Here is a 16,757-nt window from a genome sequence, read left to right on the forward strand (position 1 = left end):
AAATACAGCCCCATAGGTGGTAGTTTCTGGATGGCCAAGAATTGCTTAGGAAAGGCATGCATTTAAAAGAAAAAAGAAAAACCCTTTCCAGTAGAATGGACTTTTTGTAAAATATATTTTGCATGTAGCCCCAAATGTTTTATGGTTAGCAGAGTTAGAATTTAGATGTGTCTAATATGAATGAATATTTTTAAAGTGTTATCTTTAACTATATGGGCTTCTTATTTATAGTAGTATTTGATATATAACTGTACACATTTCTTTATGAGCAGATATTTTTCAAATCATTTGCTTATGTGTGGGAACATGCATTAGTATTTATTGTTTCCCATTATAATATGAATTCTGAGGTGTTTATAAAGAAAAAGTAAGCTCAAGTATCAAGGTAGTAATAGTGATATTATTCATTAAATATCATTACACTGATAAAATTCAAATATTTTTGAAACAATAAAAAATTTATTTTATGGTAAATAAAAAACTTGCTTTTTCATCCCTTATTTGTCAGCTCTACAGTTGAAGTTAATTGTGGTGATGTTATGCATTTAAGAGCCAGCCATTTTCTTTCAGATATGGGTATTCTAGGGAACTGCAGTTCAGCCCTAGAATTTGAAACATTAGAGGGGTACATCAAACTGAGCATAGGTTAGGTGATATACCTAGTATCTCTGTTTTATGCCTCTGAATAGACTTTGACCAGGCTCTGATAAGTTTTACAAAGTTACTCACATGGTAAGCTTAGATGTATTTAAACTATGGAACATGGGACAATATTCTTAGATGTACTACTACCTTATTTGTAATATTTTAAAAGGAAAAAAGCATATTTCACTGTAAGGATAATTAAGTTATAATATTGAAAGATTTTAATTATTATAATTAACCAAGATTGACATTTTCTTGTACTTTCTAGGCAATTAAGTTGGAATATTCAAGGTTGGTTAAATTGGCCCAAGAAGATACCCCACCAGAAACAGACTACCGTTTACATCATGTAGTAGTCTACTTTATCCAGAATCAGGCTCCAAAGAAAATCATTGAGAAAACATTGCTAGAACAATTTGGAGATAGAAATTTGAGTTTTGATGAAAGGTAATTTGAAAATGTTAAATATCTTATTCGTGTGCTCAAATTGTCCTTGTCTTTTTTATAGCTCCCAGTGCAATTTTTGAATGTTTATTTTACACATACACAGACATATTTCAATAAATGCAGTACAGAATTTGACTTCACTTAATTTGAACAATTGCTTTGTAATTTATTTGGGATTTATAATCATGACCTTTAAAAGTTTGAACTAAAAATAATTTAGATCGCTTTAGTACATTTTAATTGTGAACTAAGGTACTGAGCTAGGCAATGTAAAGGTACACAGAAGAGTATAATATAATTATCACTGCCCTTTTGGGACTTAATATTTGAATTTCTCAACCTCTCCACTATGGATATTTGGGGCCAAATAATTTTTTGTTTTTGAGGGGGCTGTCTGGTAATTTGTAGGATATTTAGTAATGTTCCTGGCCTCTACCCAGTAAATGCCAGTAGTACCCTCCAACTGGTGACAACCCATACTGTCTCCAGATACTGCCAAATATCCCCTGAGGGAGCAAAATAACCCTTGTTTGAGAACCACTGGAGAAGAGTAATTAATCACATGTACAAATAAAGTAATTAAACATCTCCTGACATAAAGAGAAGGCTTAGAATGGTTAAATAATTTTGGTTTACCAAAAAATGTTTTCTCTTAGAAACTCCTATAAAACTATTTACTAATGTTAAAAATTTTAATTTAGTCTAGTTAGAATGAATACTATTTAAAAAAATTTAGGCCTCAGGTAAAGATCCAAAGTACTGAAAAGTTATTTTAGAATGCAGAAACATTTATACTATCTTGGAGTTCATTGTAAACACATTTTAATTCTGAAGTAAATGATTATCCTTTCATGAATGTCTCAAAAATACTGAATTAAAAATATGTGAGTAGAGAAGGGTATGAGGGAAAACAAAGCATCTAGATTTAATTTCTGCCTCACCATGTGTCTGCTGTGAAGTTTAGGATTAAGTGAAATAATACAGGTAAATGGTTTTGAGCATTATCTGGTAGACAGTGAATGCTCAGTGAGTATTGGCTATTAATATTTTTATTAGTAGTAAGGTTGGCATCACTTATTTTGTTACATATAACTGTGAAGAATTCAGAAGTTATAACCCTCATTATCTGGACTGTCAGTGTACTGTGTTCCAATGAGTATATGCTATTGAATTTGGGGAGGATACTTATGGAGTACTCACGTTGATTTTTCAGTCTTTTGCAGTTATTTGCCCTGGCAACTAAAAATAGTTTGTTTTAAGAAATCTAATTTCTTTTGTGCTTGAAATCTGGAGTAAAATGTGTGTGATAACTAAATATATTTTGGGGAGATTTCTTTAGCAATGGTTCTGATCATAAAATCTATTGAAATGTTTCCATTCCTACCTGAAATGATAGGCACATTTTGGATTCCTTTTTACTATTTATGAATAATACCATTTGGGGGAAAATAAGATTTTGTGTCTCTGGAGCTTACTTAATAATACATTATAAATTAAAAATTTTTTTTTACATATTCCATCTTTATTAATAGAATATAATTTAAAAGCCATATGTATCAATAAATATAACATGGTAAATTTGAATTAGAATTATTGCTTCTGTCTTCTTTATATACTTTGTAACTATCTGGTATTGTCCAAAAAACACATTTTTCACTTAAGTTATTTGAAAGTTGTTTCCTCAAAAAAATATTGCTCAGTGATAGTGTATTTCATTTTCATATGTGTTGGGTAGTTTAGTTTTGTGTAACACATGTTTTTCAGTTTTTATGGAGTTTGCTTTTGATTTAGAAATACATTTCTTTTATTTGAAGGTGTCACAACATAATGAAAGTTGCTCAAGCCAAAATTGAAATGATAAAACCTGAAGAAGTAAACTTTGAGGAGTATGAGGTAATGTGCCTTTTGAGAGGTTGAACTGTAGATTGAGGAATTGGTTAATTCAGTAATCTTTCATTTCAGCACAGCTAAGCACGTGAGAAAATTTGACATAGAGTGGTGAAGTAACTTGCCTAAAGTTCTCATAGCTTCACGTCACAGCTTTGTTAACAGAACCTATGTTCTTACATACTGTACTACAGTGAAGCCATGCTGTATTTTTTCTTTGCTTCATCAGATATTTTGGGGAGAAGTTAGAAATTCGTTTTAATCATTGTATGCCATATATATTTGTCATTATTGGACAGTGTTGTGTGAGAGATCTCGAGCACACACATGAGCACTCGTATCATGCCTGTGGTAATTTTTGTGCAAAAAATTCTCTTTGTGTTAACTTTGGCTTTAAAACTAATATTTTTTTTAAGTTACCAATTCAAACACCTAGTATTTTTTCAAGCTTTTAAATTTAACTTTATACATTATCTTTTCAAAAATTTATAAATTTGGTAAATTTTAACTTGCTTTCATGAGTGCCTTTGATTAATGTCCGCTCTCATTTACAAACTTAATTACTTTATATTCCCTTAAACAATTAGTGTAATTCACTACATTAACAGATAAAAGGAAGGATACAGAAAACAGTCATTTTTTTTTTAAATATAATCGTCATTTATTTTTCTCCACTTATTTTTTGCTTTGCGTTGTATTTTTTTTAACATCTTTATTGGAGTATAATTGCTTTACAATGTTGTTAGTTTCTGCTGTATAACAAAGTGAATCAGCTATATGTATACATATATCCCCATATCTCCTCCCTCTTGCGTCTCCCTCCCATCCTCCCTATCCCACCCCTCTAGGTGGTCCCAAAGCACCGAGCTGATGTCCCTGTGCTATGCGGCTGCTTCCCACTAGCTATCTATGTTATATTTGGTAGTGTATATGTGTCCATGCCACTCTCTCACTTCGTCCCAGCTTACCCTTCCCCCTCCCTATGTCCTCAAGTCCATTCTCTACGTCTGCGTCTTTATTCCTGTCCTGCCCCTAGGTTCTTCAGAACCATTTTTTTTTTTTTTTTTTTAGATTCCATATATATGTGTTAGCATACAGTATTTGTTTTTCTCTTTCCGACTTACTTCTCTCTGTATGACAGACTCTAGGTCCATCTACCTCACTACAAATAACTCAATTTTGGGTTTTTTTTATGGCTGAGTAATATTCCATTGTATATATGTGCCACCTCTTCTTTATCCATTCATCTGTCAGTGGGCACTTAGGTTGCTTCCATGTCCTGGCTATTGTAAATAGAGCTGCAATGAACATTGTGGTACATGACTCTTTTTGAATTATGGTTTTCTCAGGATATATTCCCAGTAGTGGGATTGCTGGGTCATATGATAGTTCTATTTTTAGTTTTCTAAGGAACCTCCATACTGTTCTCCATAGTGGCTGTATCAATTTACATTCCCACCAACAGTGCAAGAGGGTTCCCTTTTCTCCACACCCTCTCTGGCATTTATTGTTTGTAGATTTTTTGATGATGGCCATTCTGACTGGTGTGAGGTGATACCTCATTGTAGTTTTGATTTGCATTTCTCTAATGATGAGTGATGTTGAGCATCCTTTCATGTGTTTCTTGGCAATCTGTATATCTTCTTTGGAGAAACAAGGTAGCTACTTTAATCTACTAAAGAGTGTCTTGAAAAACAAAAACAAATATCATAAAGAAATCTGAACATTGAAAGCTTTCCTTTTGTGATCAAGAAAAAGACAGGCATGTATGCCATTACCACTTCTATTCAGCATTGTACTGGAAATTCAAGGACAGTAAGGCAACAAAAAATAAAGCAAAAAGTAAGAGATTGCAAAAGGAGAAACAAAGTTATTATTATTTGCAAATTTTATACCTAGAAAATGCAAAATCTACAGATAAATTTATGGGAGATAAATAAAGATAAGAGAGCTCTGTAACATACAAGTCTTATGTCAAATATCAGTTTTATTCCTTTATACCAGTAACAAATAATCAGATAGAAATTCTTAAGAATAACAGCATTTTTAGTAGTACCCAAACTGTGGAGTACCTAGAAAGAAATATAGCAAAAAATGTGCATGACTTTAGGAGACATTATAAAGAAGACCTAAACAAATGGATATATGTATCGTATCGTGTTTGGGAAACTTGGTATTGTAAAGATGTCAGTTTTCCCCACAATGGTTTATTGATACTGGGCAGTTTCTGTCAGAATTCTAGCAAGTTGTTTTATGGAGCTTTAATAAGCTGATTCAAAAATTTTATGGAAATGCAAAGATCTCACTCGTCCTGACATTCTTGAAGAAGAACAAGGTAGGAAGGCTTTTTACTTGAAATCAATACAAATTATTTTAACCTTTATGCTTTATAATAATATTAGCATAAGAATAGGTAAATTCGAACAATAAAGCAGAATAGAAAATCTAGGAACACAGCCACAAATAAATGGACACACAGTACATGCCAGAGATGGCAGGCAAATTGGTTGCTAACTCTACCCTTGTCTCCAAGATTCAGGTAACATGGGACTTGATTTTTTAACTGTGATTTGATTCTACAGTCTCTCTACAAGCATGCTTCATCAGATTGGATTCAGCATATTTTTATTATGAAAACTTCTCATATTTTTTCTAACTGCAGATCCACTAAGTCTTATAGGTATTTACATGACATGTTTTTGGATTCTGTATATCCCACATATCTTTGTCTTGCTCTAAGTCGCACATCAGCAAACCTTGCACACAGACCAAATCCAGCTCACTACCTGCTTTTTTTAAATAAAGTTTTATTGGAACACAAGCCATTTGTTTAGGTATTGCACATCAGCACTTTCACACTACAGCCGCAGAGATGAGTAACTACAACAGAGACTGCATGGCCTGCAAAGCCTGAAACATTTATTGTCTAACCCTTTAAAGAAAAAGTTTACCTACTTAACAACTTCTAAGGTGATTCTAATGACAATAGAGTGGCAATTTGAATACTTCCCCCAGAAAAGTTAACTTTATGCTTGCAAGACAATTTAACCTTTATTTGTTATTAAGGTCTACTAATAGTGTGGAAATTATGCCTTTTAAAATTAAAAATTAAAATGATTCGTATTCAAGTAGAATGTAGCTGGTCAATAACTGGCCTGTATGTTTCTTATTTTCATTTACTTATAATAATATGTATATAAAAGCTTTCACACTTCTATCATCGCTATCTCCCTTAGGTTAGTCCTATATTGAATTTTAGTTATGATTTTCCTTGAATCAATTTTTATTAAGTAAGTTAAGAAAATCTTGATTTTTTTTTTTTAATCATTTTCTAGAGCTATAAGTTGTGAGTTCTGAATCATTTAGTCATATTACATGCCCAATAATTGTGAGTTGTTTTGGAGGAAGGGGCTGTTGAAATGTGAAATACATCTATCTTTTTCACCATAGCTCAGCTGAAAAGAGTATTCAGCAACCACATTTAAAATTTAACACAAATTTGGGAAAATTAAAAGGTTAAATAAATTTATTATGATGTAACATTTTGCTTTTTCTTTCAGTTCCTTAAAACTGTGCTTCAAATAAGTCTTCAAGCTTTGCTTCCTGTTAGAGGAGTTAGCTTCATTTACCTTCTACCTTCAATGTGATGTAGATCTATAATAATATTTTTTTAATTTAAGTGTATTTGCTTTACATTATATTAGTTTCAGGTGTACAGCATAGGTTTAGTTTACAGATTATACTCCATTAAAAGTTATTACAAGATAATAGCTATAATCCCCTGTGCTATACAATATATCCTTGCTGCTTATCTATTTTATACATAGTAGTTTGTATTTTGTAATCCTGTACCCCTATCGCACTCCTCCTTTCCCTCTCCCCGTGGGTAACAGTATGGAGGTTCCTCAAAAAAATGAAAATAGAACCATCAATATAATCCAGCAATTCACTCCTCGGTATGTATCTGGAAAAAATGAAAACACTAATTTGAAAAGATACATGCACCCCAAATATTCTATAATGATATCTTAATAATAAAATTTTACACTGAAGAATTTTTGAGAGAGAGAGATGACGTACCTGACTGATTATCTTGCCTTTGTATTTCTGTTTTCTTCTAGTGAGGTCATTGTTGTTTAATTTCTCATCAATGTCTAATAATTTTTACATTTATTATTATACCGATAAATAGTTTTGTATATAAGACAGTAAAGTCTTGATTTAGGTCTAGTTTATCTTTGATTATGAACTCTTTGCTTCTATTAATTCAAACAGTTATCAAAACAATGCATTTATAAGCAGTTTTCATTGTAGTTTTAATATCTATATACTTTTACTCTTTTCTTTCACCTACAGGAATGGCATCAGGATTATAGAAAATTCAGGGAAACAACCATGTATCTCATAATTGGGCTAGAAAATTTTCAAAGAGAAAGGTAAGGCAAAATGGACACACATGAAAAGAAGAGCTTAATTTTTGTGTTCTATTCAGATGTGACCTCATCTATAGAAAAGGTTTTGTTCGCAGTGTATATTTTCAATAAATGTTTTATTTTAGAACAGTCTTAGATTTACAGAGAAATTGCAAAATTAATACAAAGAGCTCCCATATACCCCACATACAATATATTTTCCATTTTAAGCTAAATCTGTAAAGCTGGCATTATTGTCATTGTTTTTATCAGCTCTCAAACACTACAATTGAAACTTAGAATGGAATAGGATTAGATTGAAGCCTAGAAGTTTGCTGGGGACCGAAGAAGCTGGTAGCCCAGCAAATAGAATTCTTTGTATTCTCCAACATCCACCTTCCAGTCACTAGCCTTTTTCCTGTTCTTTCTGAGTTTAATCTTGACTTCAAATTAGAGATAGCGTTTCTAATCTGTCTCTTTCTCTGAACTTCCAGGTACTATAAAAAATATAGCTGTAGAAAACTAATCACTTGTCTTCTAAATACTGCGACTGTAAATATTTTAGATTACTTCTCATACAAATTACAGATGGTTTTAAAGGAATTTCTACTTTTTAAATTGCAATCATTGTTACTGAGAAGAAAAGGATACATATTGATTTATTGACCATTATAGATTATTCACTAATGTGTATTTACTTATTATCCATGTATTTCTCAATTCATATCCTTTAACATTAATTTACTTGACTAAGGATTTTTTTATGTGCTATATTTAATATACACTGTAATACTGCCGCCAAGTAAAAGGGATATTGATTTCTTTCTCTTTTTTTCCTTTTCTTTTTTATTGTGTAAAGTATAAGAAACCTCCACTTGAGGTAATAATGTTGTTTTTTTTAAATGCCAACATGGAACATTACTTCTAGAGCTATGCTGTCCAACATGGTGGCCACCAGCCACATGCAAACATTTAAATTTAAATTAATTAAAATTTTTAAAGTTAAGAATTCGGTTTCTCAATCATACTAGCCACATTTTGAATGTTCAGTAGTTACGCGTGACTAGTGGCTACTGTTCTGGCCAGCACAGATACACCACTTCCATTATTGCAGGAAGTTCTGTTGGACAGTGCTGCTCTGTTCGTTGGACAGTACACAATGCCATCATTCTTACACTTATCAAAATCTTAAAAGTTATCACACAAAAGTAAAAAGTAATGTTAATACTTGGATACAAATTATTAAAGTCCTAGTGATTGTGTACTTTTAAGTTAATTCACTTTGGTCACTGAAATAGAAAACTATTTTGATCAGCTCTATTTTATTAATATTTTGGTCAAAGTTTTATTTAATAGGGATATTCTAATTAGCTTTAGGATTTTGGAGATTAAGTTTTCTGAGAAAAATATTAATATGGTCTTACAATTGAATAGAGTATCTAAAAGGTAGTTCCATTTTATAGGTAAAGAAACTGGGCTTCACAGTGCTGCAATAACTTTGTCAAGGTCACACGACTAACTAGGGAGAGAAAAATTGAAATAGAGACCTCTGTATTCTTGTATAATTTAATGAAATCAGAAAAGGACAAAATGTATTCATTATCTCAATACGAATTAACAAGATGAACCTGTCATTTTCTTGCTCTCTGCATAGCTTCTACATTAGCTTTTCTGAGTTAACATTTGTTAAAGGACTTTAAGTATAACTTGGAATTATGTTTAAATTTCATAATTTGCTTATTCTTAAATATATTCTTGTTGGTAAAGTGAATATTCTTAGCATAGCAAATGCAAAAGATCAGCTAGAAAATTAGTAATGGTGACAAATAATATTTATGGAATATTGAAAAAAGAAATGTTAAATTTACGACTTTAAATATAGCGGTTACCGTAACTAGCAGTGTATAAAACATTGCCAAAAGGTTCGTTCAAACTTGTTTTTAATGAAAACTTAGCACTTGAAAACCATAAATTGAATTATTTATTGATGGGTCTTTATTACTTCTGTGAGTAGTGAAATGAAATCATGTTTTTAGGAACCGTAATTTTACAGCAGTAAAAATGGAAGATAAAGAGAATCTATCAGGCTACATAGTCTTATTTTATCTTAAATAAGAATTTGGTAACTGGACTGCTGAATTTTATTCTGATTACTTGAAATGTAAGCACTTTAAAGGCTGATAAAATGTAGAACGTTTTGTGTACTTCACTAGAAAATTGGAGCATGTTCATGGTTTCAGAGCTATTCTCAGAGCGATGACTCAGGTCTAGAAAGCCAGATATGGATGTCATTCAGGGGAGACCTTTCAACAGGAAGCTTAATAGCTGTAAAAGGAAAGGTAGATGTGCCAGCAAACTAATTGGACTTAGTGGCGTAAAACAACATTTAGTATTATTATCACTCTTTAAACAAAAAAAGCTTTAGCTGAGGCTATACCCATATTATTTCTAAATAAGATTTCATACCCTAAGTTTTCTCAAAAACAAATTCCTGGGAAAAGCTGTTTTCAAAACATACTTAAAAGAACTTATTTTTTATGAAGTAGCTTCAGGTGTGTAATTTGATTTGTCACGAATGTGTACATTAATTTCCACATAATTCTACATTTAACATTTGGAATATAGACTTGTTTCTGAGCACCTGAAATTAATAAACAGTAACACTGATAGGCAGTAAACATTGTTTCTGTACAGTATTTCACTTTTTAGGATGTTGCATTTTTCTGAATTTGTGAGAAGATACATTACGATTGGAAAATCTGACACATAGGAAATAGCTTAAAATATCTTTCATATTTCAGTTATACAAATATATAGCTGTATATATTTTTTCCTACAGCATGCTAGGAGAAGAATAATCATTTTAGAGACAAATATAATACTCAAACATTTTTCCCATATTCCCTTTTTAAAACCTAGTTTGAACTTCTTAAGGTCTAGACTTATATCAATAACATATTAATATTAACTATAAAACAGAGGCTTAACCCTGCCTGCCTTTTATGTTAGTGTTTTCTTTTGTCTGTTTGTATCCCACTAGATTTCCCAGATTTAGAAGCATTTTTTCCCTTCTACTTCACCCATCTCCTTTGGATATTCTCCCCTCTGTTACATTTTTCTCAATGAGTAGAACTGTGCCCTCACATAGAAAAAAAACCTGACTAAAAGAGTCACTGAATGAACTGAGTGCTGTTCGTGATAAAGGAACAAAGTAACCTGATCCTTCCCTCAAACAAAACTGGCATTATGGTGTTTAAAAAGTAGATCACTGACTTTCACATCAGTGTTAATTTTGAGTCTAAATGGAAATAAATACCAAGGAAGACAGAAGGAACTCTGAATTCATCAATTATGGCCTTTTTCTCTCAGTTTTTTCTTAATTCCTAGCTCTGTTTTGTGTTTGTTTTATTTTTAAGACTACTGTCTGCTGGTTTCAGATGCGGCTGTTGCTCAGAAGATGCCTTCAGGCATACAGTGTATCATCAGATGATAGTTTTTATTTTAATGTTGTTCTGGATAATCAAAATTTAAATGTATACTTAAAATGCTTTATAATTGTAATTGACCTTTTTTTTACAAAGATAAAATACTAATGCTATACTTTTTTTTTTTAAGTTATATAGATTCCTTGCTGTTCCTTATCTGTGCTTATCAGAATAACAAAGAACTCTTGTCCAAAGGCCCATACAGAGGACATGATGAAGAATTGATATCACATTATAGAAGAGAATGTTTACTAGTAAGTTGAATGCACATAGTATGTGTTTACTTTATCATTTTGTCTTCCATTGGGGCAATTTTCCAGACTCATATATAAGTGATTGACTATTAATTCTGATGGGGTGTCATGATGATGTCTATAATCTGGGTCTGTTCCCTTGAGGTGGGAAAATACACTCAATTCTTTATCCCTTCTTCTTTAAGGATCTTAAGTTTTACAGATGATGAACCAGAAATGTTCTTAAAATGAGATCAGAATAATTACATTTTTATATTTAGATTTCTTCTCATTCTGCCATTCCCTCTTTTGATGACAGAAGAGGGGCTAAATGATGTTATGAATTATCATCATTATTATTCCAGAAAAAGAATAGATTTTTCTGAGTTTCTATAAATAGTGTATATAGTGTACGTGATGTTAAAGGATTCATTGTAGTATAATATCCTTTATTTTCACCTAGTCAATGGAATTTTTTTCCTCAAATATTTTTACTATCCATGTGCTGAAATATTATTGTTGTTGTAAACTTTAAGAAATCTTTTTAGCAAGTTTTTTTTTTTTTTTTCCCCCACCAGTTTACTCTCTAGATATCTGGAGTACTTTGTTAATGTTTCTTGAGTCAGCTAACCTTTATGTATAAAATTACAAATTCCATCTTTATACTTTTTTCTGATTAGATTTCATTTAGCTATTAACATGACTATAGATTGTGAACTTCAAAGTTGCAATTTTTTTCTATAAAATATATAAAGGTATTCAAATGTGTACTTTAAAAAACTTTAAGTAGGTGTACTGGTGAAATGTTTTCTTTCAGTAGAACTACATAGTATATGTTAATTGTAGTCTGTGGTATGTTTTCAGAATTTTTGAATGGGAATATTAGAAGCTTGTGATCTTGTTATTTTTCTCTTAGCTGATTTCGCGCTGCATTTGAGTGTATTTTAAGACTTGAATTATTGATGGTTTGTATCCATTAAGGATGGTATTCTTAATTTGGTCAGTTTCAAAAGGTTTTTAATCAACCCCTGAGAAGGAGGACCTGAATTATATATATTTCAGTTTAAAAAGTATAAAGTTTTATATAATTATATAAAATTTTGCATTGAATGAGTTAAAGCAATTTTTAATGTAAAAATGTTACAGTGTTGGGATATTGAAATATTTTGGTAAAACTGTTTTAAACATAAATACAACCAAAACTTGATGGTCAGTCTAAGACATTTATAAAATGGTAGAATGTGTTTCTTTTATCATTTTAGGTTAGTAAACCAGCCACACTTTGTTGTTTCACATAGGGATTTAAATAAAACCTCAGGAGGATTATTTTAGTGTTCCTTTAAGGTTTTGGTTTTTTTTTACATTGAGTATTTACTGAATGTCAGATTCTGAGGGATGCAAAGATAAGTAAGACCTATTATTTATCCTAAGAGAATTCAATCTGGTGAGAGATGTACACAGATAATTTTTATATTTCAGAGTAAGTATTATTACGAGAAATATGCAAAATAATATGCCTGGAATTGTTGGGGAGAAGCTTAAGAGATAAGATAAACACTGATCTGGATCTTGATGGATAAATAAGAGTTTAATGCCTTGTAGAGAAGAGAGAAAAACATTCCAGACAAAGGAATATCATATGAAAAGGCATGGAAAGTATACAACAGAAAATGAAGATAAATCCATTGTGGCTAAGTTATGAGGAACAGGGTTAGGTGGAAGTGATGAAGCCAACAGGATTTGTTGATGTCAGACTGTGAAGAAGCTTATGCACCATTCTCATGCATTGGTACCATTGTAAAGTTGATGTAAGTTTGGCATGATCAGGTTTGTTTTTGGAAAATAATTCTGGCAGTAGTATACTAGAAGATGAACTGGAAAGGAGTAAAGATTGAAATGAAGAACGCCAGAGGAGATAGACAGGGAAGAGAGGGCGAGAGCATCAACTAAGGCAGAAGTACAATGAATATGAAAGAGAGGGTATATAAGATGGTAAAGGAAATGAAATCAAGGACTTGGTAACTATTAGATGAGTGGGAAGAAGGAAATAGAAGCATTAAGGCTGCCTGACTTACTAGTTCTGTCTTTGGCTTTCGGGACTCTTAAGAGAATGAATAAGGTTGGCTTTGGACATACTATGTTTGAGTTGTTTCTAGGATATGTTTTGATTTAGTGAACTTAACATCGAATTTCAGAATAATTATATGTCTTTGAATGCAAATTATAAAAATTACACTAGATACTTAAAGGCTTACCTCATTTAATCCTCTTAACCACTGTGTAAGGAAGGTAATAGTATCTCATTTTTCATATAAAGATGCTGAAGCTAGGAAAGTACTTGTTTGCTGAAGGTTAAATAATTTGCTTAGTGGCTGAATTGGACTTTCAGCATAAGCCTCTCTACAAAGTCAAGATAAATTGCACAAGAATGACATAATATAACCATAAGAAATAATAAAATTTTTGTATTTGAAATTCAGCTTAAAACTATTTAAAAATCATATTTATCATTCTGTAAACATAAGACTTCAGACATAAACGTCTTATTATACCTGTATCTTTTTATCTGTCTCCTATGTCTGTTTCTTATCTCATGGATTTCTCTCTTCTACTCAATTAGATGTCAGCACACTTGACCTGTGCTCCAACCTACCACTTGTTTTTATAAATAAAGTTTTATTGAAACATAGGCATGCCCATTCATTTACATATGGCTGCCTTTGTGCAGCAGTGGCAGAGGTCAGTCATTGCAATGAAAACGATATAGCCCTCAAAGCCTAAGATATTTCCTGTCTTGTCCTTTACAGAAAAAGTTTACTGATCCCTGTATGGTAAGGGATTATAAGCTCCATGAGAGTTTTCTGTATTAATCGCTTGGGTACCCCTGCATCTAGAACAGTTTCTGGCACATGGCATGTACTGAGTAAGAATTTTTTGAAGGAATAAATGAACTAATGGATTACCTTTATATTTTTGTATCAAGAAATATAACAGTCCCTGTTCAGTTGACATTTATGGAAAAGATGATGAGTCTTTCAAAAATTTCTTTGTTTTTAAAATTACTTTGAGTGCTTGTCAAATTTTAGAATTGGGGGAAATTTACCTCTGGAGAACAAATTTTAAAATGGTCCCTATAGTGATGATCAAAGTAAAATAAACTGAACATAAGCTTTAAAAACATGGCAACATGATTTCTCCCACTTCTTTTTTGCTTTTGTTTCTGTTGTTATATGCATAGCCTTTTCTAAGAGACTTTTCTTGCTCAATAGGTTGAGGTTGCTTTTTGTGACTTCCATTTGTTCTAATACTGTCTGGGAACATGCTTGTTATGTTGCCTTCAGTATTAACACTTACATTTTTATTTAATTAAAAAAGGAAACAAACCTGTTGTTCTTTTTTTCATTGTGTTAAGAAATTAAATGAGCAGGCTGCAGAACTGTTTGAATCTGGAGAGGATCGAGAAGTAAACAATGGTCTGATTATCATGAATGAGTTTATTGTCCCATTTTTGCCCTTGTTATTGGTGGATGAAATGGAAGAGAAAGATATACTTGCTGTGGAAGATATGAGAAATCGATGGTGTTCCTACCTTGGACAAGAAATGGAATGTAAGTTTAAACAATGCAGGTGGACACCTGGGGTGTTGGGATTAAAAGCAGTTAGAATTAGATGTTAGTTATTATCATTTTTTATATTCTGTAACATGTTTATATTCACATCAGTTTTTTTTCTTATTTACAAACTAAGCTGTGCACACTACTGTTGCCATTTATGTTTTACTTCTTCCCCCAAAATGGTAATGATTTTACATGTTTTGAAATGAAACATCAACTGACCACTCCAAATTAATAAATCTTGTTGAAGATAATTTCTCTCCCTGTCTATCTTTAGTTACATCTAATTGTTTATATTTGCAGCAAACCTCCAAGAGAAGCTGACAGATTTTCTGCCAAAACTGCTTGATTGTTCTACGGAGATTAAAGGTTTCCACGAGCCACCGAAGTTACCTCCGTACTCCACGCATGAACTCTGTGAGCGATTTGCCCGAATCATGTTGTCCCTCAGTCGGACTCCTGCTGATGGAAGATAAACTGCACATACTTTCCCTAAACACACTGTATAAACTTTTTTTTAGTTCTTAACCCTTGCCTTCCTGTTACAGGGTTTGCTTGTTGCTGCTATAGTTTTTAACTTTTTATTTTAATCACCGCAGAAGACAAAAGGACTCTACAGACTTTAGCCAGACTGCAAACAAAGCTGAGAATCGCATGGCGCTCACTTTGTTTTAACCAGAACTGATGTATAATTACAAATCCAATTGATTTTATTATGGCAAAACCATGCTTTTGCCACTTGTCTGTTACAGTATTACTTTGCTTTTATCTTTTCTTTATCTGCAGCTTTCCATTCAGTCTGGATCCTCCATGACTACAGCCATTTAAGTGTTCAGCACTGTGTACAATACATAATATTTGGTAGCTTGTAAATGAAATTAAAGAATAAAGTTTTATTTATGGCTACCTATGTGTTTGTAAGCAGGTATATTATATATTAGTGTATTTTTTTAGTTATATAAATGAATTTTGTCTGGGGATTGTTTAAGATTGGGTGATAAATGGATTAATACACACTTTTAAGTTTGCTCTAATGTTAGCACATTAGAAATTTACTGAGTACTTGACACTTAAATGTATCTATATTGTTGACTAAGTTGTTAAACTTAGTGTGGCACCTAAACCTGTTTTGAATTCAAATCAGGTTTTCACTGAAGTGAGCGGCTGATATTTAAGTCAACCACACTGAAACTTTTAACCTTTTCTTAGATTAACCTTTTATTTTTTTATGTATTTACATATAATATAGCAAGGTGATTATTTCAAGAGATACCAGAAAAAAAGTACTTGAATAAGGGCTATTTAATAGTGGAACTTATAAGAAATATGTATATGTATATATACATACATACACACATGTATACACACACATATTCTTCATAATGGAGGACAGTGTTTGCATTATATAGTCATTCTATTTTTGTAAATTGTATACTACTTTATTTGAAAATGTTCTCTACTAATCAGTGCTGTGAAATGAAGTTGATATTGTTGAACTAGAAGTTATGAGTACCTTACCTGCATTTATTTACCTCCTTTTCAAAAAGGAAAAAGCTGTAGAACATTTTGTAGATGGAACTGCTGTTTAAGATTAATGAAGTAATATTGTGAATGAAATTCAATGCTTTAAAGGTAATCATTGTTACCAACAACCTATTTTTGAATTTATAAAAATTCTTTATAAGTGATACTTTGTTAGCGTAGTAAAATATATCATTATACCATGTGTATGTTTCTTATAGCGTCGCCAAAGCTAGTGCTCTTTATAAGTGCCTCTCATAAAAGATGCTGGATGGAAGAGGAACAAGAAAATATTAAACTGTTATATAATACTCCTTATAAAAGTATCAATATACTGGTAAGGTATTAATGACAAAGAATTGGTACTACTTCTGTTGTAAAGTTAGATTTTGCATATTCTAGCCATCAGAATGTGTTTTGGTTTAGATTTCAAATTCTCTACTGAGCAGAACTAGTGCTCTGCATCGGTTTTCAAGTCCTATTGCAAGTTTAGAAACTTCATATGTATCATCA

The 16,757-nt window shown here is 31.8% G+C and overlaps 1 protein-coding gene across 2 annotated transcripts in view; it reads left to right on the forward strand.

Moving 5' to 3' along the window:
• Positions 1-16,444, forward strand: part of USP25 (ubiquitin specific peptidase 25) — a 139,122-nt gene extending 122,678 nt beyond the window's left edge. For both annotated transcript variants that reach the window (XM_057545039.1, XM_057545040.1), the window contains 6 exons: positions 914-1,092; positions 2,907-2,985; positions 7,336-7,415; positions 11,007-11,130; positions 14,522-14,717; positions 15,027-16,444. In XM_057545039.1, coding sequence (XP_057401022.1) covers positions 914-1,092; positions 2,907-2,985; positions 7,336-7,415; positions 11,007-11,130; positions 14,522-14,717; positions 15,027-15,199 — 831 coding nt within the window. In that variant the 3' untranslated portion in view covers positions 15,200-16,444. The remainder of the gene's footprint in view (positions 1-913; positions 1,093-2,906; positions 2,986-7,335; positions 7,416-11,006; positions 11,131-14,521; positions 14,718-15,026) is intronic.
• Positions 16,445-16,757: the final 313 nt, after the last annotated feature.

Source organism: Balaenoptera acutorostrata, chromosome 4 (genome assembly GCF_949987535.1).
Source record: "Balaenoptera acutorostrata chromosome 4, mBalAcu1.1, whole genome shotgun sequence".
NCBI classification, from domain to species: domain Eukaryota; kingdom Metazoa; phylum Chordata; class Mammalia; order Artiodactyla; family Balaenopteridae; genus Balaenoptera; species Balaenoptera acutorostrata.